Raw genomic sequence first — 25,991 nt, 5'->3', positions numbered from 1 at the left:
AAACACCTCACCACCACGTAATTCAAAACACCTCACCACCACATAATTAAAAACACCTCACCACCATGTGATTTAAAAACACCTCACCACCATGTGATTTAAAAACACCTCACCACCACATGATTCAAAACCACCACGTTATTAAAAACACTTCACAACCACGGAAACAAAAGTTTGAGGGAGTCGTTCAGTGACAACACAGACACTGCCCAGATGTGTAGATATAGATAAATGACTGTACCCGAGTTGCCGTTTTGTCATGGCTAAACCAATCATAATTCAAACAATTATTTTGCACAAATGTATTTGTAATATACGTGATATCACATTTTATAAACAATTGAAGTTGAAAAAAAAATTTGTTTCCCCAAAAAATTAATAAATCGAAGATTTTCAAAAGAAAATACCCTTAGGACATACCGACGGGAGAGATATGTGCATACCAGAAGTTTGGTACGATTTCACAAAAGTTTGAGAAAGTAGTTGTGACAACACAACACAACACAGGACAGGACAGACACTGCACAGATATATATATAGATATATATATATAGATATATATAGATATATATATATAGATATATATAGATATAATAGTAGATATATTATATAAATATACAGTACACGTACTGGTATATCATCTGATTATTTTTTATTCCATTACCAATCGGCTTGTTATCACTTGCCAAAGATGGTGGAAGAAGAAATGCGGGCAAGGGGGTTAACAAGGAGAGATGCAGAAAATAGGGCAAAATGGAGAATATTGTCATGGGGACCGCAAGGCTAACCCCCGCTCTAGCAGGGAAAATGGCCTTAAAATGCGTGTTGGTGTTGGTGTTGTTGTTGTTGTTGTCACTTGCCAAGCAGGCCGTTCCTACCAATCGTTTGCTTTCTTGAGTGCTTAGCCTTAAGCGGCTTGGCAAGCGCTCTACAAGCTGCTTGGTAATGGAACACACCCTGCTGGTTTCTGCTGCTCGACAATCATGCTTGCTGTTTATTACAGGATATATGACGATACAATATTATTCATTGATGATTACGATCAAAAACATTTCCACATAAGATGACGATGCTTCTTGGAGTGTTTGTTTACACCATTTAAAATCGTAATTTTCCATAATTGAGTCATTAAAATAACTAGCGTGACTCGGCTCGCTCTGTGCCCCTCACAACTCGTCGTTTCAGAGGGATAGGCATCTTTGAATATTTTGGTGTCTTTTGGATCATCTGGGCCTTCGAGGGTATTTTGGTCTTTGGGGTGTTTGGGGTCTTTTGGGTCGTCAGGGTCTTTTGGGTGTTTTGGGTTTTCAGGGTATTGTTACAGACGCGGTTGTGGATGTTGGTTTACCGAGCGGTTTGGTATGACCGCGTCTGCACAGTTTACCCGATTATACTCGAACATTGGCCGAGTCGCGCTACGCTAAATCAATTGAGGAAAGGACACAACGGCTGGGTTAAAATGACACGACACCAGGGGTACAGTTCTCAAGACCTCCGGAGGAGGTTATAATATTTCGGAACGTTAGATTACAAGGACAAGAGAGACAGCATAGGAAGGTAGGCACTTAATCACGGTCTTATAGTAACCCCGACAGACCACAGATAAACAGGACAAAACTGACTCACACGGGGATTGATGGCAAGGAAGGGCAGGTAGTCGAGGCTCAAGGTGCACCTTGGCTCAGGGGCAGAATCGACCCGGTCCGGTCCAGAGATGCGGGAGGTCTCTCAGCGCTCGGAGGTGGCGACTTCTCTTTTCAAGCTCGGGCGCATCTGACGTCACGTCCGGTAAGTGGCTGCGTATATCCGGCGGGGAGTGACACGCCCTCGGCTCGTTAGCTCCGCCCCAGATGGAATCGGCCCGCCGCTTCTTATTGGGTGCTGGGGGTTACCGGGCTCCGCCCTTGACGAGGAGCTGACAGCCAGCCCCTTCGTGGTAACCCCGTAACCTGGAGGTAACCTGGAGCACATGGGCAATGGCGGCTAACCGAGCCGGAGTGAGGACGCACACTCCCCGCGCGCTGTTGTTGTAGTTGTTGTTGTTGTTGTTTCATGGGGAAGATGGGAGGAGGTATGGGGAGGTCCTAAACTCACTACTGGTGCCATACAATCACATCCTGGTGCAACGAAGAGTCAGAATTAATGGAAACGAGTCCTTAACTGACATAGACTAAGAATAACTAGCAAGATGTCCGAAAGTTGTCTACGTGAGATGCGGTGGACCTGGGCACGACATTTAATGGGGGAAAAAGGGGAAGGTCGGTTCTACAGAGTGTTGTTTACAGACAATGGGACTAGGGAATGGGGGATTGGGGATAGTTGGGGAGTATTGGGGAAATAGGGGAATATTTACAAGCGGATATGGAGGCCAAATCCCATATCCGCAACATTGCACCCTTCTCTACCCTCGGGGCGTCCCGACCCGATAAATTTTTACCTACTTTAGTGTGGCACTCAGATGTAGTTCCCTCTACTATTAACTCTACCCTGAGTGCGACAGTTTTACAGATGTTCACAAATGAGTAAATATGTCCCCCTGCGACGTTGCACCCTTCTCCTCACAGAAACGCACCCACAGGATAACCGAATCGCGGAAAGAATTCTCAAACTAAACATACAGCCGGTAGGGAGCATTATTTACAAGACTACGCTGATATTTACACTACGATCCAGGACCTGTTTTTGGAGGAACACATGCAGATGTTATGCATAGAGAGAGCACGCATGCCAGCATCGATACACCAACCCACGAGTGCTCTGTGGCCTTACGGCCTTTAATAATGTGCAGAGCACCCCATCCAAGCACCAAAAGCACCACCCCAAGCACCAATCGGTGCAGTCACCATTGTTCATTAAAATAAAAACAACAACCCCTAACCCTGCAGGTGTCTCTTGCTCTTCGTGTGGTGCACTTGGCCTTCTTGCTTCTTTCAAAAATAAAGAAAGGCGCCAACCGCGTCCATTTCTAAATTGTGGCCGTCAGGGGGCCAACTATTAGTGGTTCACCTGTATGGCATAGGTGCCACGTTGACACATAGGTCCATCCACGGGTGGTGCTTGGCCGCAAAAGAACTGCGGTCCATTGTGGGTGGCCACCAAAATTGCGGTCCATATGGTGTATCGATCCAGGCAGCAAGCAGCGAAAGTGCAGGCCCACAACTGCGGAGCCAGCACCTCTCTCTCCTCTCTCTCTGCCCCAAAACCAGATCCTCGGAGGTGGGAGACAAAAGAAGAAAACAAGTGAGTAAGGTGGTAAGGGTGCAAAAGTGCACGCAATACAAGGTGATGCACACTGGGGGCACATGGGAACCAGGTGAGACAGGTACGTTCCTACCGTACGCCCCCCCCCCCAACCAGGTAACCTACATGGCCCCTCCCTTACCCCTTACTGTGTCCACAAAACACAACACTACCCATAAACATCTATTTTACAAATCAACAAACGTCCCTACTGTCTTCCTCGTTCCTCCCATAAACCAAATTCGTCTTCTCTCCCTCCTAACCAATCAAATTTGCCATTTTCAACTCTCATCAAAATTTGCCATTACCAATTCATCATCAGTCCCTCCTAAGGAGGGAGAGATGGAATCACCCCAATGTCTCATCCACGTCGTGATGCGTCTCACCAATCCACAGCAATCTCATTTCCTGCAACAAAACAAAGAAAACACAGGTGTGGAGTCATCATCACCACAGGTAAGTGGCTGCGTATGGTGCGACAGGTTCATCAATCCTAACTATTTCCTAAATGACTTTAACAACTTTACATTACCCGGGGTCTTTCCCTGCCAATCCATTGGCCAACTTACACTATGGGTTCTAAAAACCAATTCCCATTGACCAAAATGTGGTGCTTTTCAATTTGGGGTCTCACTCCCCCGATTCATCTCCCGGTGCCCTCGCACAATTTCTGGGCTGTGGCGTGTACCTCTCCCAGCGGGTCTACCCACCTGCACACCTCCACCACTGCAGTTGCCTCCGAGCTTACCTGCTCCTTACCCTAACCTAACTACCTGGGGAAGGCCCTCTGGCGCTCTCCCCACTCGGTGCCCTCTCTGGCACTGGGCTACCCGATCCACACCCGGGATCCTCAGGCACCCACTGACACTAACGGCTCCCAGAGCCCACCTGCGGCCTCACCTGGCCGACATCCTCACAGTGGTGGAGTGCCCAACCAACTACACACACTAACAGGCTACACGCCCAGCCATTTCCACAACACTAATGCACCCATCCGCAATACCATTCTGCAACCGCACCACAAATGCCAATATCCAACCACAATTTACCTATACCCTCTACCTAACACTTACACTACCCACCCCGGGTACTCGTGAAAGGGGTCCACTCTTCCCCCATCCACACCTTCGCACCATGCACACCACTCCGTACCACTTACTCCAACTCTCTCCACACCACTCATTCTCTGCTCCACGTATTCCACACACCTGCGCTTGCACACCTGTGCTCTCACACCTGGTGCCACCTGCACCCTTCTCTCCCCAAGCGCTTTCACACTGATCTACCACACTCACTACTCATACACTGCTCCACACACCTGTCCAGTTGCACACCTGTGCAATCACACCTGTTCAATCCTCACCTGTTCAATCCTCACACACACGGCATCATCTCAGCTAACTACTCCCCTCTGAAACTTGCGCTTCCCAGTCGTCCCTTTAAACTATTGCGCTCCCACGTCATTATAATCCATACTAATCTACCTGCGTCCCCACTACAGGTATCAGTCACTAACTAAACCTTAACGTCACCTAATGTCATCTTCGCTAGATCCCTACAATTATCCAAGCCCTCCCTGGCTCGGTTGTCATAGCCACCCCCTAAACTATTGCGCATTTGCCCCACTATGGGAAGGGTGGCAGGGATGCCCCCCTTACCCACCGGGCCCATCGCTCATCAATCCCCCAGTCCTCTGGCACTAATAAGCCCCCCTTATTCAGAGGTACTGGGTCCCGCCTCGGCATCTAAAGCCGAGGCAATCCACGGGGGCGCCTGCTCGCCGGTGTAAGGTCTTATCCGGTCGGCGTGGACGATCCGAGGGAGGGCTCGTGGCCCCATTTTGATCTTAATGACCACGTCACAGATTTGCGACAGGACGACTCCTGGGCCTTGCCAGGGGGAGGTGAGTTTTGGGCACCTTCCCTTCCGCCTCCGGGGATTAAAGAACCAAATCTTCATCCCCGGAGCGTATTGACTCCCCTGGCTCCGGTCGTCGTACCTGCGCTTCATCTTTTCCCCCGCCAGATGGAGTTGGCGGCGGGCGAAGGCATGGACTAGCTCCATGCCTTCCTCTCGGTGACGTGCGTACCCCTCCCTCGGCGGGTTAACCACTGTGTCTGGCACGGGACCGCATAGCAAGTCGGCGGGAGCCCGTAACTCCCGCCCATACATAAGCAACGCTGGACTGCATGCGGTGGCCCTGTGCTGGCTGGTTCGGTAGGCCATGAGCAAATAAGGGAGATGTTCGTCCCAGTCATCCTGACGGGTGGCGGTGAACAGTGCCAGTTGTTGGATTAGAGTTCGGTTAAATCTTTCCACCATCCCGTCAGATTGAGGTCTTAAAGGCGTTGTTCTGGTTTTCCGAATTGACAGGAGACTGCACACATCTTTTAGCAATTTGCTCTCAAAATTTCGTCCCTGGTCGGTGTGCAACTCCTGTGGAATCCCATGCCGGCACACAAATCCTTCCACGAAGGCCTGCGCTACCACCCCTGCTTCTTGGTTGGGGAGGGCGTAGGCCTCCGGCCACTTGGTGAAGTAATCCATCACAACGAGGATGTACTTATTACCTAGGCGGGTGCGGGGTAGTGGGCCTAGGATATCCATGGCCACCCGCTCTAGGGGGGCCCCCACCTGGTGTAATTGAAGGGGGGCCCTCATCCTCCGTGCTGGTCCCTTTTTGGCAGTACAGGCGTCGCATCTCCGACACCAGTCCTGTATGTCGCGCCCCATATTCACCCAATAAAACCTCCGGCGTACCCGCGATGTCGTCTTTGTCCTGCCCAAATGGCCGCCGGGGCGGGTACCATGCACCTGTTGCAATATATCGGTCTTAAATTTGTTTGGGACTACCACCAGCCAGGAAGTTTTATCAGAGGGAACCTCCACCCACTTGCGATACAAGATGTTATCCTTCAATTCCAGGGTTTTCCACTGAGCCCAATATGCCTTTGTTTGCGCCCCGAGGGGGGTGACCTCTTCCCCATTAGGTCTTTGCCCCAATTTGACCCAATTGAACACTGGCCCCAGGACAGGATCCTCCTGCTGGGCCGTGCTCCATGCCAAAGTTCCGAATTCCTCATCTGCGGTTAGTGGCAAAATTGGCCCTCTCACCCGGGTTGCCCGGACAACGAGGGTCGGGTCCGAATCGCCCAATTGTTCCCTCTCCTCGTGTCTCGCACAAAATTTGCAGTTTTCCCCCAGACAAGGACGCCGAGAGAGTGCGTCCGCATTACCATGGGCCTTCCCGGCCCTATGGGCCACATCAAAATCGTACTGCTGCAACTTTTCCAACCACCTTGCAATTTGGCCCTCTGGTTCCTTGAACCGAAGGAGCCATTGCAAGGAGGAATGGTCAGTTCTAACCAAAAATTTCCGCCCGTACAAGTACGGGTGGAAATGGTTCATGGCAGCCAGCATAGCCAATAACTCTTTGCGAGTGACGCAATAATTTCGCTCGGGCCTACTTAAGGCCCGACTATAATAACCAATCACTCTCTCCACGCCCTCCTGTGTCTGAGACAAAACTGCGCCCAATCCTTCCTGGCTCGCATCCGTGTCCAGGGTAAATGCCCCATTGCTAGTGGGGTACGCTAGAAGGGGTGCGGATGTCAGACACCCCTTCAATTTTTGGAAGGCCTCGTGGCACTCCCGTGTCCAATTAAATCGCGTCCGCTTCTCCGTAAGCCGGTGGAGGGGACGGGCCAACTCCGCAAATTTCGCCACAAAGCGCCGGTAGTAGGAGCAGAGTCCCAAAAATCCCCGCACCTCTTTGATGGTACGTGGTGCGGGCCACTCCTCTACCGCTTTAATTTTGTCTGGGTCCGTTTTTACCCCCTCGCAACCGATGACGTGGCCTAAATAGGCCACCTCCTTGGCAAACAAGGTGCACTTGCTCGGGTTCAGCTTCAACCCTGCCTGTCTGAGGCACCCGAACACCTGGTCCAAATTAGCTACTGCCTGGGGGAACGTTTGGGCATGTACCAGGACGTCATCCAGGTACACCAGGCATGATTGCCATGGCATGCCGCCTAGTACATGCTCCATCAATCTTTCAAAGGTGGCGGGGGCGTTACACAAACCAAACGGCATCACAGTAAACTGATACAGTCCCTTACCTGTGGAAAATGCCGTTTTCTCCTTCCCTGCCCTATCCATCTCCACCTGCCAATACCCACTCTTGAGGTCCAAAGTCGAGAACCAATTTGAGCCCGCAACGGCATCGAGGGTGTCATCAATTCTTGGCAGGGGATATGAGTCCTTGAGTGTCACGTTGTTTAGCTGGCGATAGTCCACGCAGAACCGCGTGGTCCCATCCTTCTTTTTGACCAGCACAACAGGTGACATCCAAGGACTTCCCGAGGGCTCGATCACGCCTGCGTCGAGCATTTTTTCAACCTGCTCGTCAGCTTCCGCCCTCTTGCTCCAAAGGAGCCGTCGGGCGGCCTGACGAATAGGCCGGGCCTCACCGGTGTGGATCTGATGTTTCACCAGGCCCGTACGTCCAATATCCTCGGTGGACAGGGAGAAGAGGTCCAAATGGGACCCAACCAGTTTGTGTAAGGCCTCCCTCTGGGTACCTCCCAACTCTACGCTACTACGATTTACCATCTCGCAAATGGGATCGGGCCAATTCCTACTTCTTATTGAAGGCTCCCCCCGGGGTCGGCTCGGCTGGACGTTCTCGCCCCTCACTGTCGCGACTTCCTCAACTGGGGTGCAGCCAGTTACCCTCGTGCCCCTTACTATAGTGCGTGGTTCTGTACTCATATTTATTACTCGGACGGCCACTACCGGTCCGTCCGTTTTCACAAGGGTGCGGCCCACGATTAAACCTGGTATGGACTGCGCTGCCACCGGTTCGACCAGGCCGCAGGACTCCTGCCACGTTGGGCGAGCTGCCCACCGGGCCGGCACTATCGCCTCGGCCCTTGGGGGGATGGTCACAGCCTCGGAAGCCTCCAGCTCCGCTCTCTCGGCCGTGCTCACTCCCCCTAACGGCAGCTCTTCTACTCCCACCTGCAGGATCCCCCGGCACAAGTCGATTTTACAACCGCTGGCAGTCAACAAATCCAACCCTATTAAACATGGGTCGCACACCTCCGCCACCCAAACATCTATCTCCCTCCTTACCGACCCTAACTTGAGGGTCACAGAACCACGCCCTATGATCGGGGCCGTTACCCCGGTAGCAAGTTGCAAACTATAATTTTGCAGGCGCTGGATCTTATCCCAGCCACCTGCACTCGAATCAAGGACCACAGGGCTGATGATCGTGGCGCTAGCTCCTGTGTCCACTACGGCGTCTACCCCCACACCAGCAATTTTGCATCTAATTGTCAGGCTACCGGTTCCAATTTGGCCACAATAAATGACCTGTCGCGTCAATGAGGGCTCGCCTCCATCCTCTTCTGCCGAACACCGCCCTACGTGCCCGACACCTTCTAGTTTCCCGGGGTCTGGCGGGGGGGGGGTGTCTGGGGTCGGCTAACCCGCTCCCCCCTGGGCGGAGTTGAGGACCTCAACCGCCGGGGATCATCCCGGCGCGTGGCTCGACAGTGCCGCGCCAGGTGACCCAGACGGTTGCAAGTATAGCACCTCACCTGATAAGGTGCTTGCCTCCGGAATTCCAAATTCCCCCCCCTGTAGGTCCGAATTGGATTACCCACTCGTGGTCCACCGCGGGCCACTTCCGGGGCCGCCTGCCATGGTCCAGGTCCCGCCAGGCGCTGGTCCACCAGCCTCCGGACCATGCCCGCCAGGTCAGGACTCACGTCGGGGGCGGGCCCCCTAAGGGGTCCGCCCTCCATCGGGGGTCCCACCTGGCGGACCGCCATTGCGAGACGCTCGCCCCCCCGGGCCAGGGGCCTCGCTGCTTCCCAACGGGCCGCAGCGTCAGCCGCCTGGCTCAGAGTCTGCGGGCGCCACATGGCGAGCTGTTGCCGGAGCTCAATATCCGGGAGGGCCTGGATAAAATGGTCCAGCGCCAGGCTTTCCCGGGAATCCGCTGCCATGCTAGCATGTGCGATCCCCACTGCGCGGCGAATGTCGTGGGCAAGTTCCCCGATGGCTTCCTGGGGCTTGCGTTTTCGCAGCGCGAGCTGAGCTTTAACAAGCTCGCTCTGCTGTTCAATGCCGAATCGATTAATTAGGGCGTCGCGGAGGGCTGGCAGGGTGAGAGCACCCGCTGGTAATGCCGTCAGCACCTCCATCGCCGCGCCGCGCAATGCAGCCACCAGGTGTACTCCACCTTCGTCCTCACCCCAACCGTTGCCCTTACACACACAGTCGAACTGCGCCAGGTACGCGCGTAGATCACTCTTGCCGTCATACGGGACCTTGTGGGACCACCTCGTATGCGAGTCGTTGCCCGCCTGCCGGACCCCGTGCGTCGCCCCTTGCGGGGTCAGCGCGGGGCCGAACCGGCCGGGCCCCCACAGTACATTACCCCCAAGGGGCTCTCGTGCCTCCCCGGTCCCTCCAACAACTACCCCTGTTGGTGTCGATGCATGGGTCACACCTCCGCAACCCGCTACCCATTCCATACCACCACAACCTTGCTCACCCACACCTCGCACCTCTCGTTCCATACCCTCCGGACCAGCCATACACCTCACTCTTGGCCTCTCACGAACATCCGGGTCTATCTCGACCCCCAAGCTTATTAAATCACCTGGCGCATCATACGCACGACCATATTGGTCACCACTTACACCGGGTCCTCTTTCTCTTCGCTTCTCCTCCATCACCTGCGAATCCCTCATCCGGTTAATGAGCACATCATCACGATCCGAACACAGACTTTGGACCAATTCTTTTACCTCCTCTTTTATCTCTTTCTTATCCTCTCTCCGTCGCTTCTTAATTTCGCTCACCCCTTCTTCCACTTCTTCTAATTTCTGCTTCACCTCCTTCATCTCCTCGTGCGCCCCTTTAAGTTCTTCCTCTAACTCCACTTAATTTTTTTCTATGTGCTCCCGCACCTCCCGCTCTTTAACCTCCATCACCTCTACCACTTTGTTCATTTTCCTCGTCAGGTCCTCATGTACCGTCTGACACTCTTTTTTAATTACCCCTACGTCCTTTTTCATCTCCTTCTGTGTCGATTTTAAACCCTCTATTACCGCTGTGTTCTTCTTTACCTGGTCCCCCAACTCCTTTTGTCCCACTGTCAGTTGTTCTACTCCCAACGTCAACTCCTCTATACCCCCTTGCAATTTTACAGTCCCCTTTCTCACCTCCTTCTCCATGCGCTCCTTACAGTGCCTCACCTCCTCGCGCACTCCTCCGACCTCCTCACTCACACCTCTTCTGATCTCCTCTCCCATCACTTGCATCTCCTGCCCAGATGCCACCCTCATCTGCTCCATTTCCTCCCTGTGAGCATCCAGTTTGGTTTCTACCTCCATTCTGACCCCCTCTATCTGCTGCCCCATTTGTTTAGCTTCCCTTTCCGCCTGGTCCCTCATGTCCCTCAATTTGCCTTCCATACTGTTTTCTAACCCCTCTAACCCCTTTTGCATCCCTTCCATTTGATTCTCCTGGGCAGCCATTCTATTTTCTACCCCCGTTAACCCCTCCTGTATTTCCCCTAATCTATTGTCTAATTTCCCAAATTTCTTGTCTAATCCCTTAAAATTATTGTCTAACCCCTCACCGGTACCCCTCGCTTCGTCCCTCATTACCCCCATTTGGTTTCCCATTACCCCCATTTGGCCCTCTAATCGCTCACTATCAGCCCTCAATTCGTTCCTCATTACCCCCATACTGTTTTTCAAACCTCCAATTTGGTCTCCCATTTGTTCCATAAAGGCCCTCATTTGCAGGAGGAAAAGGTTCGAATCCACCAGCGGCGCTACCACGGTCGCGGGCGTGGTCGCCGTGGCCATGTGCGAGGCGCCATTTCATGCGTCTGCTACCCTCACTGCTTCGCTCTCCTCATGTCCCTCAATTTGGTCCTGGATCGACCCTGCCTCACTCTCTTCTACCGGAACCCAACCGTCTTGGTCTGCCATAGCGCGACTTTCAAAATTCGGGTTTTTATTTTCGTAAAACAAAATCAAATTTCGCCGTTATAATTTCGAGCGCGTGAAACGCGTTCCGGATCGAATTCCACTTCCCGACACCAAAATGTTACCCTAATGGTACAATTGGTGTTCCAAAATTTGGGCCTAACTGAATTTAGTCCCAGGTCCGAATCCAACTCCTCGACACCAAATGTTACAGACGCGGTTGTGGATGTTGGTTTACCGAGCGGTTTGGTATGACCGCGTCTGCACAGTTTACCCGATTATACTCGAACGTTGGCCGAGTCACGCTACGCTAAATCAATTGAGGAAAGGACACAACGGCTGGGTTAAAATGACACGACACCAGGGGTACAGTTCTCAAGACCTCCGGAGGAGGTTATAATATTTCGGAACGTTAGATTACAAGGACAAGAGAGACAGCATAGGAAGGTAGGCACTTAATCACGGTCTTATAGTAACCCCGACAGACCACAGATAAACAGGACAAAACTGACTCACACGGGGATTGATGGCAAGGAAGGGCAGGTAGTCGAGGCTCAAGGTGCACCTTGGCTCAGGGGCAGAATCGACCCGGTCCGGTCCAGAGATGCGGGAGGTCTCTCAGCGCTCGGAGGTGGCGACTTCTCTTTTCAAGCTCGGGCGCATCTGACGTCACGTCCGGTAAGTGGCTGCGTATATCCGGCGGGGAGTGACACGCCCTCGGCTCGTTAGCTCCGCCCCAGATGGAATCGGCCCGCCGCTTCTTATTGGGTGCTGGGGGTTACCGGGCTCCGCCCTTGACGAGGAGCTGACAGCCAGCCCCTTCGTGGTAACCCCGTAACCTGGAGGTAACCTGGAGCACATGGGCAATGGCGGCTAACCGAGCCGGAGTGAGGACGCACACTCCCCGCGCGCTGTTGTTGTAGTTGTTGTTGTTGTTTCATGGGGAAGATGGGAGGAGGTATGGGGAGGTCCTAAACTCACTACTGGTGCCATACAATCACATCCTGGTGCAACGAAGAGTCAGAATTAATGGAAACGAGTCCTTAACTGACATAGACTAAGAATAACTAGCAAGATGTCCGAAAGTTGTCTACGTGAGATGCGGTGGACCTGGGCACGACATTTAATGGGGGAAAAAGGGGAAGGTCGGTTCTACAGAGTGTTGTTTACAGACAATGGGACTAGGGAATGGGGGATTGGGGATAGTTGGGGAGTATTGGGGAAATAGGGGAATATTTACAAGCGGATATGGAGGCCAAATCCCATATCCGCAACAGTATTTTGGGTCGTCAGGGTGTTTGGGTGTTTTGGGTCTTCAGGGTGTTTTGGGTCTTTAAGTGTATTTTGGGTCTTTAAGTGTATTTTGGGTCTTTAAGGGTATTTTGGGTCTTCAGGGGTCTTGGTAGTCTTAAGGGTCTTGGGGGATTTAAAGGGTCGTCAAAGGTCTGAGGGGTCTTGGCAGTCTAAACGTAATTAAGAGTTCACGGACTGTGTTTTGGGTGTGAATTGTATTTGAAGAAGAAGAAGACTTTTTGGTGGCATCTATCTATAATTCCAGTAATCTCTGTGTGTTTGTTTGTTTGTTTGTTTGTCTGTGACCGCTGTTTCTCGACAACCACGGGTCCGATATACTTTAAACTTGCCAGGTATATTGCTGGGGACCCGAGGATGTGCCTTTTCAAGGTTTCATATTAATCGGACAATTACTTACCGAGCTATGTCCAAAAAACGATTCAACCAATCAGAGAGCAGCGAGCTATCGCGTGTGCCGAACGTGGCGAACACACTCTGCCTCGGATGGCACATTTGAGAGCGTATTCATTTATTTCACGTTTGCATACTATGTTGGCGCTATGTTGGCGTTAAACTATGTTTTAAAACTAATAAAAACGAATTTGCGATTCATCGTAACTGCGATATACGACCTTCCGGAGCTCCCGTGAGAGCGTGCGCCATTACGGATAGTAATTCAATTAAAAACATAAAAACATTGTCCCAATTCAGTCAGAGCGAAGGGCGTTGTTTTAAGCGAAGAGCGTTTTATTTTTCCCCTTAAATTCAGTCGCCGGACGGTGAAAGCTTTTTTTTGGGGGCAGCTACTGGCAGCCACGTACGGCCAATCACAGGACACGTTGTTGTGTCGACGTGCCGTGTTGTTTTCCCTCGCGGTTTGGAATGTTTTTCCTTTTCATTTTTTTTCTCTTCTCTTTCTACTTGATGATGGTAGCAGTTCTGTACTCGCAAGCCGTTCGCCGTTCGCTTTGGCGTTGCGAATGGACCAAAACATTTCATGAACCAAACCATTTCATGTAAAGCGTTCGCCGTTCGCTTTGGCGTTGCGAATGGACCAAAACATTTCATGGACCAAACCATTTCATGTAAATAGAGGGGGGGGATATAATTTTAGATATATATATAGTACGGGCATGCCCTAGTATAAACAAACAAACATAACCAACCATATACGTTTTCTCTATTATAATAAAGATGTTGGGATTGATTTTATGTAGTTTTTCGCTGTTAACAGCTTATAGAGAGGTTTCAGGACCCATGATGCAGTGCGCGGGCGCCGTATTGGTTGGCAAGTGAGAAAAGGTAAACAAGACCTAACAAGGCCAAATAATTATTGTAACCTTCCATTGCAGTAAGTCAGAATACCGAGATAAATGTGCTGGATTGTCGAGGTACTAATGCTATCGCATAGTTGTCATCTCATACCTGCTTGAAGGAGTGAGAATATTTCGTAATGGGGTACAGGAGCCCTGCCCCCTGCCCCCTGCCCCCTGCCCAGAACAAATATAGTAAAATAGAACCCAAATGGAGAGCTTTGGTGGCTATAATGGTCATTATAGTAGCAAATGAGAAGGAAGAAAAAATTATTCCGAATTATACTGAACTCGTCAAACTAATAATAGTCACTCAGTATTCTAAACTTTTAAACAAGACATTTTAATAGTGAAATCTACTATATAAGAGAGCCGTTGGTCTGTATGTGTGTTGCCATTTTTCTCAAAGATGGCTGAATGGATCTTTGTCAAACTTTCAGGTTCATTAGTGAGTGCCTGGGAGTGTTTTAGGGCAAAACAAATCATTTGAAAAATAAAAAGTTAGTTTTTTTGGATTTTTAAAAACATTGCACTATATTGCCTAAACCTTTTTTGATTAATGACAGTTATATACAAGTACACATTCACATAAGTAAATACAAAATGATCGCCAGACATTTGAACACAAATGATAAAACAATTCCGGAAGCGGTCGAAGTTGGTAGTAAGGCTTCTTCTTCTTCTTGAACGTCGTCATATTTAACTCAGAAACATGATGAACAGCACATTCACCAGCATATATTAAACGAAAAGGTAAAATGATGATTTGATATTTGCGATGGATTCTGATTAGGATGTAATTGCTTTTCCATTATATTTGCCCTCATTTCGAATATGTTAATGTTTTATTTTTCGCTTGAGCAACGCCGGGTACTCCAGCTATAAACACTTTTATACTTTACTCGGGGTACAAATACAAATACAACTTTGTCTGGCGGGTAACACAGGCTATGTGGCCGCGGCCTCATGCGGGGGTGTGGGGGACCGAGAGGGGCATAAATTCTCTATGTAACACCACTGGGTACAGTGTAGCACCACCTGGTGATAGTGGCAGAGGGTATTACAATTTCCTTTTTTACCTGTGCAACACTGAGAGTATGAAGCACTCTTTGCATGGTAAAATATTTCCTCATTCCTCCCCCCCCCCCCCTCCCCCAAAACGGAGGGGCCTGTCAAAGCCACCCCACCCCCCAGAAACGCTGGGTACTCCTGCTAGTTACTCCCGCTAGGGAGTAATGCATTCGTGTGTGTGTGTGTGTGTGTGTGTGTGTGTGTGTGTGTGTGTGTGTGTGTGTGTGTGTGTGTGTGTGTGTGTGTGTGTGTGTGTGTGTGTGTGTGTGTGTGTGTTCGTTCATGTGTTTGTGAACAAGATATCTGGAAAAGTTCTGAACGGATTTGGATGAAAGTTGGTGGGATGATTGCCCTTGGGATAAGGAAGAATTGATTAGTTTTTGGTGAAGCTCAGGATATTATTCCGGATCCAGGAATTTTTTGAAGGTTTGTTTACCATTGGAAGACAGGGCTCATTTTTTTTTTAACATTATCTTCTATATATTCTATATTTAACATTGTGATATGAAAATAGTTTTCATATTTGTTGTAAATGTAGTGTAAACTCGTGGTTATGCGTTAGAGCGGTGTATTTTGTTAGCAGCGTCGTCTTCAAGGTTCTTTTTTTTTCTTTCTAATAAAGACATTGTCATTTTAAAACCACCAAAGTGTGTATTAGGTTTCCCCGTTTCATAAAATGTATCGTTTGATATGTATAATGCTTTAAAACTTTTTTTTTTTTTTTTTTTTAACCTCAGAAAATATATCAACATTTACCTCAGTGAATGTCAATCGCGGTGTCAGTATTTGATGAACTTATAAAGACTTAGGTGAGTTATAAGTATAAGTGTGACCAGCATGTGCACGGTATTCTTCCCAGAAGAATGAGTGGTCGCATTAGCTTGCACGACTTAAAATGGGCGAGTTTTGTTTTCACGTTTGGGCCAGTTTTACATGTTGTATCCCTAAGGAATGAAATGAACGTTTTTCATGGCTTACAATTTTATTTGAAGTCACACATGCCTCAAAATACACTCACCTATATAGAATTGAACGCTGAATCCGAAAATGTAAGTGAAATTGCCTTGTTTTTTTTTTTACATTATCTTCTATATATATTCTAAATATATATCTGTGCAGTGTCTGTCTGGTGTTTTCTTGTTTTGTGTTGTCACTGAACTACTCCCTCAAACTTTTGTGAAGTCGTACTATTCCAACTTGACCCACGGCGGGAGTATGCGCTCTACTGAGTATGTGGTCTAGTTATGTCTATATTTCTAGTCTAGCATCAAAAACCATTTCGCATTTTATCACAAATGTTCCATGCTATAAGCTCCTTGAAAGTAATTTCTGAACAAGCAAATGGATGGCTAAATAGCCTAGACCCAGAACTGTGCACAGTCTCCCCTGAGTTTTCCAGCCTGGGTTTGAATCCCTACCCAGGTGTAAACTGTCATCCTGGTGTATAGCAGGCAGAGCAAGGTATCAATTCATTTGCTGTCCATCGGATGGATGTTACAGAACCAGCTAGGTTAAAGGTCCTTTAGCGTGGAAGAAAACTCATCTGAGGCATTCAGATTCCCAGTCAATTCTTTTTATTCAAACAGACCACACAAAAATATCCCACTCGTTCTTCTTCTGTCTAATCCGGTACCAGAAATCCCTTGATCAACCAGAACTCAAGCATATTTACGTATGAAAATAAAAGGCAAGATGATGCCGCTACTGTCCCATGGTATATTTCGTGAAGAGTAGAGAAGCTATCACCGACTACTTGAATAAATTACAAATTCCTTCATAAAGTTGAACACCATAACCCATATATCTAGCTCTTTCTGATGTCTGTAGGCTCTGGCTGAATGATTGTTACACTAGGCATTGGAATGATGGGTTTAGTAAGATGGCGTTACATCTGGAACGTCATTACAGCGTTAGGCGGTTATGTCTGTTTCTGGAATAAAAAAAATTGCAAACAAGTACAGATACATTCAAAGTACACCGCCTCCATGCCAAACAAGCATTCTAAGTATTGTGCTGCAATACATGTCCCCTACCGGCAGTCTGTCGTCCGGAAAACTGTTGGGGAAATTACCAAAGTTCAAAGTGCCATAACTTTGTCAAAAATGATCGAAACGTCATGAAGTTCGAACTTGATCTGTAACTTATCATGAGGAAACCATGTACCAAGCTTGAAATCATTAGCATTAAGAGTTTAGAAAAAAAGTCCGGAAAGCTGTTCTTTGCGTGACGGACGGACGGACGGACTGACTGACTGACAGACGGAGGGACGGGGTGCAAACCTATAGTCCCCTCCTATCCGGTGTACACCGGTCGGGGACTAATAATTAAATATCCTACAGCGCGGCATTGCCGTGGCGCCTTAGGTGCCCGGCAATACCGCAGTGCAGCTCATAGAGACTGCGTTGGGAGGGAGAGGTGCACAATAATTGACTGTCAATAAACTGTATTACTGTACTGTAACATATAAGTTATTATTATTAGCCCATCAGGAGATGATATATTATGCACAGCAGGAGACGGGGTTTTCTAATCACTTCTGTCTGTCTCCCTGTATGTGTGTGTCTGTCTGGGCCATAACTTTTTTAGCATTTGAGTTTTGTCATCAAATTTTCACCCAAGCTTTATTATGATAATACAGAGAAGGCAAATGAATAATTTTATTTAAAGATGAAAGGTCAGCATCACATAAGATCATCAATTTTTCATCCAGTTGACTTTTTTTTTTTTTTTTTTTTTTTTGGTATACAAGATCGAGGCTCGTGAAAGAGCTAACATTAATCACACAAGTCAAACCGACACACAAAACAAAAAATAAGGGGAGCGGCAGACAAGATGGGGAGAGAGGGGGAAGGACACAAACACAACATTTGAGAGCAGGGACAACGGGAGAAATGTGGGGGGGGGGGGGAGGAGGGCTTTGGGGGAGGTGAGAGAGGTATAAAACATATGAACACTGCAAGGACATCCAGGAAAGAAGTTTGAATTTCCAAAAAAAAGAAAAAAAAGAAAGTATCTTGGGTGAATTAGCAGGGGTAGAAAAGATCAAGGTTTTGGATGGGGGAAGATAAGACATGGTGGTGAACAGCTGTTTTAAAGACCTGGAGGGAGGAGTGGGATTGAAGGGAGTGGGGGAGTTTGTTCCAGAGGCGGGAGAAAAGGGGAATGAAAGAGTGAAGGTGAGCAGAGAGCCTAGATTTTGGCAGTTCAACCATAAGAGGGTTGCATGCAGATCTTGTGCAACCTGAAGGAATATTGGGGGGACAGAGCACAGAGAGAGCTGGGGGAGCAAAGCCAGAGAGGAGTCGGGAGAAGACAGAGACCACCAACCTGCCTGCGGTGAGTGAGTGAAAGGCCCTCGGAGTTAACTTCATCGCAGGAGATTCCAATGATTCTGAAAGCTTTGGTTTCAACAGCGTGAAGCCGAGCTAGGTGTGAGGCAGGAGCACCAGCCCAGAGGTGGGAACAGTATTCCATTGAGCTGCGGATGAAAGCCTTGTATGTGGTGAGGAGCTCAGGTGTGCCAAGGAAGGACTTTGCACGACGGAGGATGCCCAGTCGGCGACTGGCTTTGGAGGCCAGCTTGGAAATGTGGTTTTCCCAAGAAAGATCATGGCAGATAGTGAGACCCAAAAGCTTGAGCGACAGAACTTCTTGGAGAGGATTGTTGAGAAAGTGGATGGGAGGGTTTTCCAGTCGGTCCTTTCGGACAGACATTGTAAGAGTGTGCGCTTTGTCAGGATTGAAAGACATGTTCCACTTGTTTGACCAGTCTGTGATTTTTTTCCAGGTCTGCAGAGAGTGAGGAGGCTGCAGACTGCCGATCTGAGGGATGAGGAATGGAGCGGCAGATAGTGGAGTCATCAGCAAAGAGATAGAGGATTTTCCAGAGAGTCGGAGAGATCATTGATGAAGACCAGAAATAGCACAGGGCCCAGAACACTACCTTGGGGAACTCCAGCCAAAACAGGAAGGGGAGATGAGAGAAATCCATTCAGGGCCACACGTTGCCTTCGACCAGAGAGGAAGTCCGCAAGCCATGAGTGGAGATTTCCATGGATACCATAGGAGGAGAGTTTGGTGAGCAGAGCGGGGTGCCAGACCGTATTGAAGGCACGTGATATGTCAAATTAGACAGCTCTGATTTCCTGTTTGGCATTGAGGACCTCCATCCATTGTTGAGACAGCAGAAGCAACATGTCCAGAGTAGAATGACCTGGTCTAAATCCAAATTGATGATCAGAGATCAAGCCATTGGAGAAGAGGAAGGATTTGATATCCGAAGCAATGATGGATTCCACGACTTTGCTGATAATTGGAAGCAGGCTGATTGGTCTGTAATTGCAAGGATCTGTTTTTGCACCTTTTTTGTAAAGCGGTAATGTTTGCTGATTTCCAAGATGCTGGCAGATGACCTAAAGCTTATTTGATGACCTAAAGCTTAAAGATGACCTAACCTATTTGAGTTTTGTCATCAATTTTTGAACAAAGCTTCATGATGAGAGTATGGAGAAGACAAATTAATAATTTGGTCAAAAGGTCAAAGATCAGCATCACATAAAATTGTCAATTTTTATCCGATTGACTTGAAATTTTAAGAGGATTTGCATATCTGGTCACTGAATTCAACCACCAATTACTTTTGAGGTCATCATGGACCAACAACTTATTTTAGGGATTTCGCAAGTATCGTGCTATGCACGACATATTTCTTGTTTGTTTGTCTGTCTGAACAAGATGTCTCAAAATGTTGTCGACGGATTCAGATGAAATTTGACAGAGAGGTAGTTTAGGCGACAAGGACGAAACAATTAGAATTTGGTGAAGATCCAGATTTGGCTAGTATAATTTTAAAAACGATTCTTCACCTTTGGGAGATAGGGCCAAAACCGATACACAGCACGATATCTCAAAAGGTTGTGGACGGATTTGGATTAAACTTGGTGGAGAGGTTGGGAGTGTGACAAGGACGAAACGATTTGATTTTGGTGAAGATCTGAATATGGATTCGGATATGAGAATTATTTAATTTTGAAGCGATTCTTCACCATTGAGAGATCGGGCCAAAAGCGATATATAACATATTTTTAAAAGTTTTCGATGACTTATGACTAAACTTGGTATACAATTTGGTTAGGTGACAAGAACAAGCCGATTAGATTTTGGTTCAGGTCCAAATCCAGAACCGGCCTATCAGTGGGATACAAAACATAAACTGTTCAGCTTGGCGGAGGTATGTGCTCTACCGAGAGTGCCATTCTAGTTTTTAAACTGTTTTCGTTATTTTGAGCATACTGAAGAAGTAGTATAAGAAGAAAAAGAAGATGTCTGAATAAGACGTTAGGTTATGGTTATAGCAAGTGGTGGTGGCAAGTTATGTTGTTCAACTACCATCAGCGAAGTGACAGGTTCAATGCTATTATTGTGGGAAAAAACTATTGAGGGTACATTTGGACGTGATGACGAAAGCACATCAATCAACAGAACAGAACAGAAGAATAGAACAGTATTAGGATTTTCTGAGAAGAGAAGTGTGCTGCTGGCACGTTGATACTCCTTAACTTCAGGTTGGTTAATGATGCTACCACGCAGATACGGAATCAGAAAAGTCTTTGCCCATCGGTTGGAGGGAACATAAATGCTAAAAATTGCAGTCACTTGGAACATGTTCACCATTAATAAATGTCCAGATAATCTTATTCGTTTGAATGTGTCGTCGTTCCGTACACAAAGCGACTTTTTCATCACAGTTGCAAATGTATCATCATTTCATAGGACACTCCATACCATTGTCACTCAGACCCAGCCAGTAAATGTAATTGTTTGCTTGCACATGTATTATTTATTTATTTATTTCCCACAGCCATGGCATTGGTCGGAAGAGGGACTACACACCCATGACCTGGGACCACTACTTTGAGACCATTCAGGATGTTGCAGTTGGCGATGATGGCAACGGGGATATATCCTCTTCTCTATTTGCGGGAAAAGTTTTTATTTAATGTTTAAAAGATTTAAATGACTTCTCTTGGTTGCTGTTTTATTTTATTTTTTGTATATAAGATCGAGGCTCATGTAAGAGAGAGACAGAGAGAGAGACAGAGAGAGAGACAGAGAGAGACAGAGAGAGACAGACAGAGAGAGACAGAGAGAGAGACAGAGACAGAGAGAGAGTACAGAGAGAGTACAGAGAGAGAGAGAGAGACACAGAACGAACGAGACCGAGAGAAAGAACGAGAACACACACAAGTGCAACAGTAGAGAACAGGGACATCAGGAGATCTGTGGGACGGAGAGGACTTGGGGGGGGGGGGGGGGGGGGATTTGATTTTGGCAGTTTCACCAGAACAGGGTTGCTGGCAGATCTTGTGCGACCTGCAGGAATATTCGGGGGACAAAGCACAGACAGAGCTGGGGGAGCTAGGCCAGAGAGGAGTCTGTAGAAGACAGAAAGACCACCAACCTGCTTGCGGTGAGTGAGTGAAAGGCCCTCAGAGTTAGCTTCATCGCGGGAGATTCCATTGATTCTGAAAGCTTTGGTTTCAACAGCGTGAAGCCGAGCTAGGTGTGAGGCAGGAGCACCAGCCCAGAGGGGAGAGCAGTATTCCATTGAGCTGCGGATGAAAGCCTTGTATGTGGTGAGGAGCTCAGGTGTGCCAATGAAGGACTTTGCATGACGGAGGATGCCCAGTCGGCGACTGGTTTTGCAGGCCAGCTTAGAAATGTGGTTTTCCCAGGAAAGGTCGTGGCAGATAGTGAGACCCAAAAGCTTGAGTGACAGAACTTATTGGAGAGGATTGTTGAGAAAGTAGATGGGAGGGTTGTCCAGTCGGTCGTTCTGGAGAGACATAGTGAGAATGTGAGCTTTGTCAGGATTGAAAGACATATTCTACTTGTTTGACCAGTCTGTGATTTCGTCCAGGTCTGCAGAGAGTGAGGAGGCTGCAGACTGCCGATCTGAGGGGTGAGGTATGGAGCGGCAGAGAGTGGAGTCATTAGCAAAAATATAGAGAGGATTTCCTAGAGAGTTGGAGAGATCATTGATGAAGACCAGAAAAAGCACAGGGCACAGACCACTGCTTTGGGGAACTCCAGCCTGAACAGGAAGGGGAGATGAGAGAAATCTATTCAGGGCCACATTTTGACTACGACCAGAGAGTAAGTCAAGTCCGCAAGCCATGCGAGGAGATTTCCATGGATACCATAGGAGGATAGTTTGGTGAGCAGAGTGGGGTGCCAGACCGCATCGAAGGCACGTGATATGTCAAGGGAGACAGCTCTGATTTCCTGTTTGGCATTGAGGACCTCCATCCATTGTTGAGACAGCAGAAGCAGCATATCCAGAGTAGAGTAACCTGGCCTCAAAACAAATTGATGATCAGAGATGAAGCCATTGGAGAAGAGGAAGGATTTGATATCTGAAGCAATGATGGATTCCATGACTTTGCTGATAATTGGGAGTAGGCTGATTGGTCTGTAGTTGCAAGGATCTGTTTTTGCACATTTTTCGTGTAAAGCAGTAATGTTGGGATTGTTGGCTGATTTCCAAGCTGATGGCAGATGATTTTGAGCAAAAGAGAGGGTGAAGAGGACCGAGAGAGGGTGTGAAAGAGCGGCCGAGCAGAATTTTAGGACCCGTGGGCTGATGCCGTCTGGTCCAGTTGCAGAATCAGTCGAGGATTGACAGAAACTTCTCCACCTTGTCAGGAGAGAAGGACACAGAGTCCAGGAGCAGCTGGGTATGATTGGGTATGGTGGGTACAGAGAGAGACGTTCACGGTACACTATCGTGTTCAATAAAATATAAACTCGAAGCCTTGAAATGAAAGCTAAATTAATGCCGAGAATTGGGAGATCCAATCTTTCACTTATGTCCTTGTAGAAAATGTTCACTGATGAGCAGGAGAGGTAACTTTGAGTGGTTTTATTTTTCAGCAATTTCTGTGGAGGCACCTACATGTTCCCATTGTGGGGATGCCTGATTGGTTGTGAAATGCTAATTATGTAAATTAGGTAAACTTGTTTTGCACGTACGTAAACGTGTACTTCAATATAGATCATTCATTCCCTGATCTTCTCTAATCTCTGTACCCCCTGGGAGGCTCAGCATTGTTAAATGCTCAGTATTTTGTCAATTTGATTTTGAAGGTGGGTCAATTCACTGAAAGCTAAGTGCAAGTATGAGGCATGGTGATACTCAGAGCCACCATTCAACCATGTTTGAAATTTTAGTTTTATCATGATCTTTTCTTCAGGGTCTATGACACGCAGCGTATCTGCAACACAAATCACTAACCCGCATGCAGACAAGTACATGAGACAATACTGGACTTCACCACAGACAAATGGATGAGCCAACACTGGAATTTACCATAGACAAATACAGCCACTGAGGTTGAGGGAAGTGGCGTAACTTCCTGGGGTGCTCTGGGTACTAGTGACATCATGTTTATGACATCACTTTTCTCTCCGCACTCAAAGGGACATTTCCTCAAGAGAAATGTGCTCCTCTCAAAGGACGCCAACAGGTTTGTTCATGGTCTAGCCTCTTAATTCCGAGCGTCAAGCAAGGAATCAGCAAGACGTACCATTTTAAAAATCTGCTCTAACTCGGGGAAGGTCAGAATGGAACCGCCAACCTCCCAGACTTAGAGCTGACATGTTAACCATTATGCCACACTGCCACGAGATGTGACTCTCCCTTTCATCGATCGATCCATAATGGTAGGCGAGGGTCTTCCAAGCAGGAATCTGTTCAGCAACCCAAACTTGGAACAACACACACAGTAATCAGGACCCCCCCCATTCTTCTATTCTTACCTTTTATACCCCCCCCCCTCTCGTCCTTCCCCCCCCCCCTCCCCAGAGACTCTCTGTGAAGGTTGTTCCTTACACAAGTAGCCCGCACTTTCTAGCCAATTCCAAATTCGGAAGTAACTGGCGAAATCTACCACCTTTGTGATCACTCTATACAGTTTAAAAACTAACCCCAATTTGATGACCTCTTCGCCGCTTTTGACAACATAACTTCCAGAATACACAGCTTACTTCTGCGAATATTGCACGATCATCCATTATAACCGGGGTGTTTTTATCAACCCCAGGATTATCAGTGTCGTCCTCCCACCATACATATACACTGCCCAATAGACGCGAATAAAATTTGTGACACACTTACCCAAGATAACACTTACAAGAGAAATGAATATTAAGTTCACCATAGATGGCTTATGGTCGCTAAATAATTTATGTGCCACGCATGAAGAAGCTATCCTTGACAAAGCACACACCTTTCGTGTTTACTGCAGTGGTTCTGCAGGCCCTGTACTTGTGCTCCTGCATGGCGGAGGACACTCGGCATTGTCTTGGGCAGTCTTCACGGTACTAAGCATGCAATATTTAACCATACTCTTCCCTTTTGGATTCATTTTGGCACTTTATTCGTTCTTCAGCGTTGCTCAAATTCTTGCCTTTCTTGGCATTACCTAACATGCTGCAGAACATGTGCGTATATGCAGAACAGTTAAATTTACCTAACATGCTGAATCTATTTTAAGAGATTGCATGTGGTCTGCAGGCCACAATCACCAGCTGCTTGAATTGCCGCGTCGTGGCGATCGACTTGCGAGGACATGGTATGTGAACCATTCACTTTTTTTTCAGAGAGGGTGTCGCTAAACAAACTTATTCATATATGCACTATAACAATCATCCATCAATCTCGAAGAGATGAACTTATAAAATGGGTAGTGATTTCCGTCCGTCCAGTCGTCTGTTAACCTTTTGCTATTTTTGCTGCTACTCCCTGATCATCCGGTTTATTGTTTTGAAACTTGATATACGAATACAAGACAGTAGCCTGCACAATTGCTTGGGCTTCGATTTTTCGATTTTGGATCATCGGCGTGTTATCCCCTGAAACTTTGGGATCCCTACCTGTTGCTTATTTACCAACCGATTGCTCTGAAACCTGATACAGTGCCTCTACTCGATGGTCCACAGAACCGCTCTGTCTTAGATTTTTCGATTTCGGATTTTTCGTATTTGGATCATGGTGGTTCCCAGGTGCAGGGGGAGGATGGGGGATGATTTATACCACCTCCTCCCTCCAGGCTTCGGATCCCTACTTGTCCCTTATTTACCAACAAATTTCTCTAAAACCGGTACAGTCCTTCCCTCTGTCCGACCCTCCCAACTACATTTGCATTTTTGCCCTGCAATTTAAGGTAATGAATAATGAATGAATGATCGTTTTAAGGCCATTTTCCCCGCTAGAGCAGGGGTTAGCCTTGCGGGCCCCATGACAATCATGGTTCCCTGTTTGAGGCAATGTTTTTATGGCCGGATGCCCTTCCTGGCGCCAACCCTAAGTCGCCTCTTACGATGCGCAGGGATACGGTGTACCTATTCTAAACCGGGGTACACACCGGGTAAGGTAATGTGCTTTATAAATGTCTTAATATTAGATTATTTCTCTGAAATAACCGAAATAACAATCTGAAGGTTATTTTTTGATACAACTCCAAAACTCTGAAAAAATTCTTCGAAATAACCTCAGAGTGGGTCCAGACATTCATCTGTACGCATGTACGTCCGTTAACATTTGACTAAAACATCTCACAAACAACCCGACTGTTACGTATTACCTCCCCAAACTCCGGTTACGGTGCCCCTCAGAGTCTCGAGAGGGAACGCGGCAGAAAGATTTGTTATTTGGAGTGTTTTTTTTGTTTGTTTTTTTTTTGTTTGTTTTTTTGTTTTGTATACAAGATCGAGGCTCGTGAAAGAGCGAACATTAATCACACAGAAAGACAAACCGACACATAAAACATATAACATAGGGAGCGGTAGACAAGATGGGGAGAGAGGGGGAAGGACACAAACACAACATTTGAGAGCAGGGACCGAGAGACATGGAGACATCGAGAGATCTGAGAGAGGGCGAGGGCTTTGGGGGGGGGGGGCGTGGGAAGGGGGCGGTGGGAGAGGTATAAAACATATGGACACTGCCAGGACTTCCAGGAAAGAAGTTGGAATTTCAAACAAGGTGGATCTGGGGAGAATT

The 25,991-nt window shown here is 47.8% G+C and overlaps 1 protein-coding gene across 1 annotated transcript in view; it reads left to right on the top strand.

The window, feature by feature from the left end:
- The window catches only part of PPME1 (protein phosphatase methylesterase 1), a 68,056-nt gene that overhangs the window by 562 nt on the left and 41,503 nt on the right, over positions 1-25,991 (top strand). The window contains exons 2-4 of the mRNA XM_078766131.1: positions 20,790-20,890; positions 24,216-24,307; positions 24,504-24,561. Of these exons, the coding sequence (XP_078622257.1) occupies positions 20,790-20,890; positions 24,216-24,307; positions 24,504-24,561 (251 nt within the window). The remainder of the gene's footprint in view (positions 1-20,789; positions 20,891-24,215; positions 24,308-24,503; positions 24,562-25,991) is intronic.

This window comes from Myxine glutinosa, chromosome 12, assembly GCF_964187855.1.
Source record: "Myxine glutinosa chromosome 12, kmMyxGlut1.1, whole genome shotgun sequence".
Taxonomy (NCBI): domain Eukaryota; kingdom Metazoa; phylum Chordata; class Myxini; order Myxiniformes; family Myxinidae; genus Myxine; species Myxine glutinosa.
The sequence above is the reverse complement of the archived record's forward strand: the minus strand, read 5'-3'. Positions and strand labels throughout refer to the sequence as shown.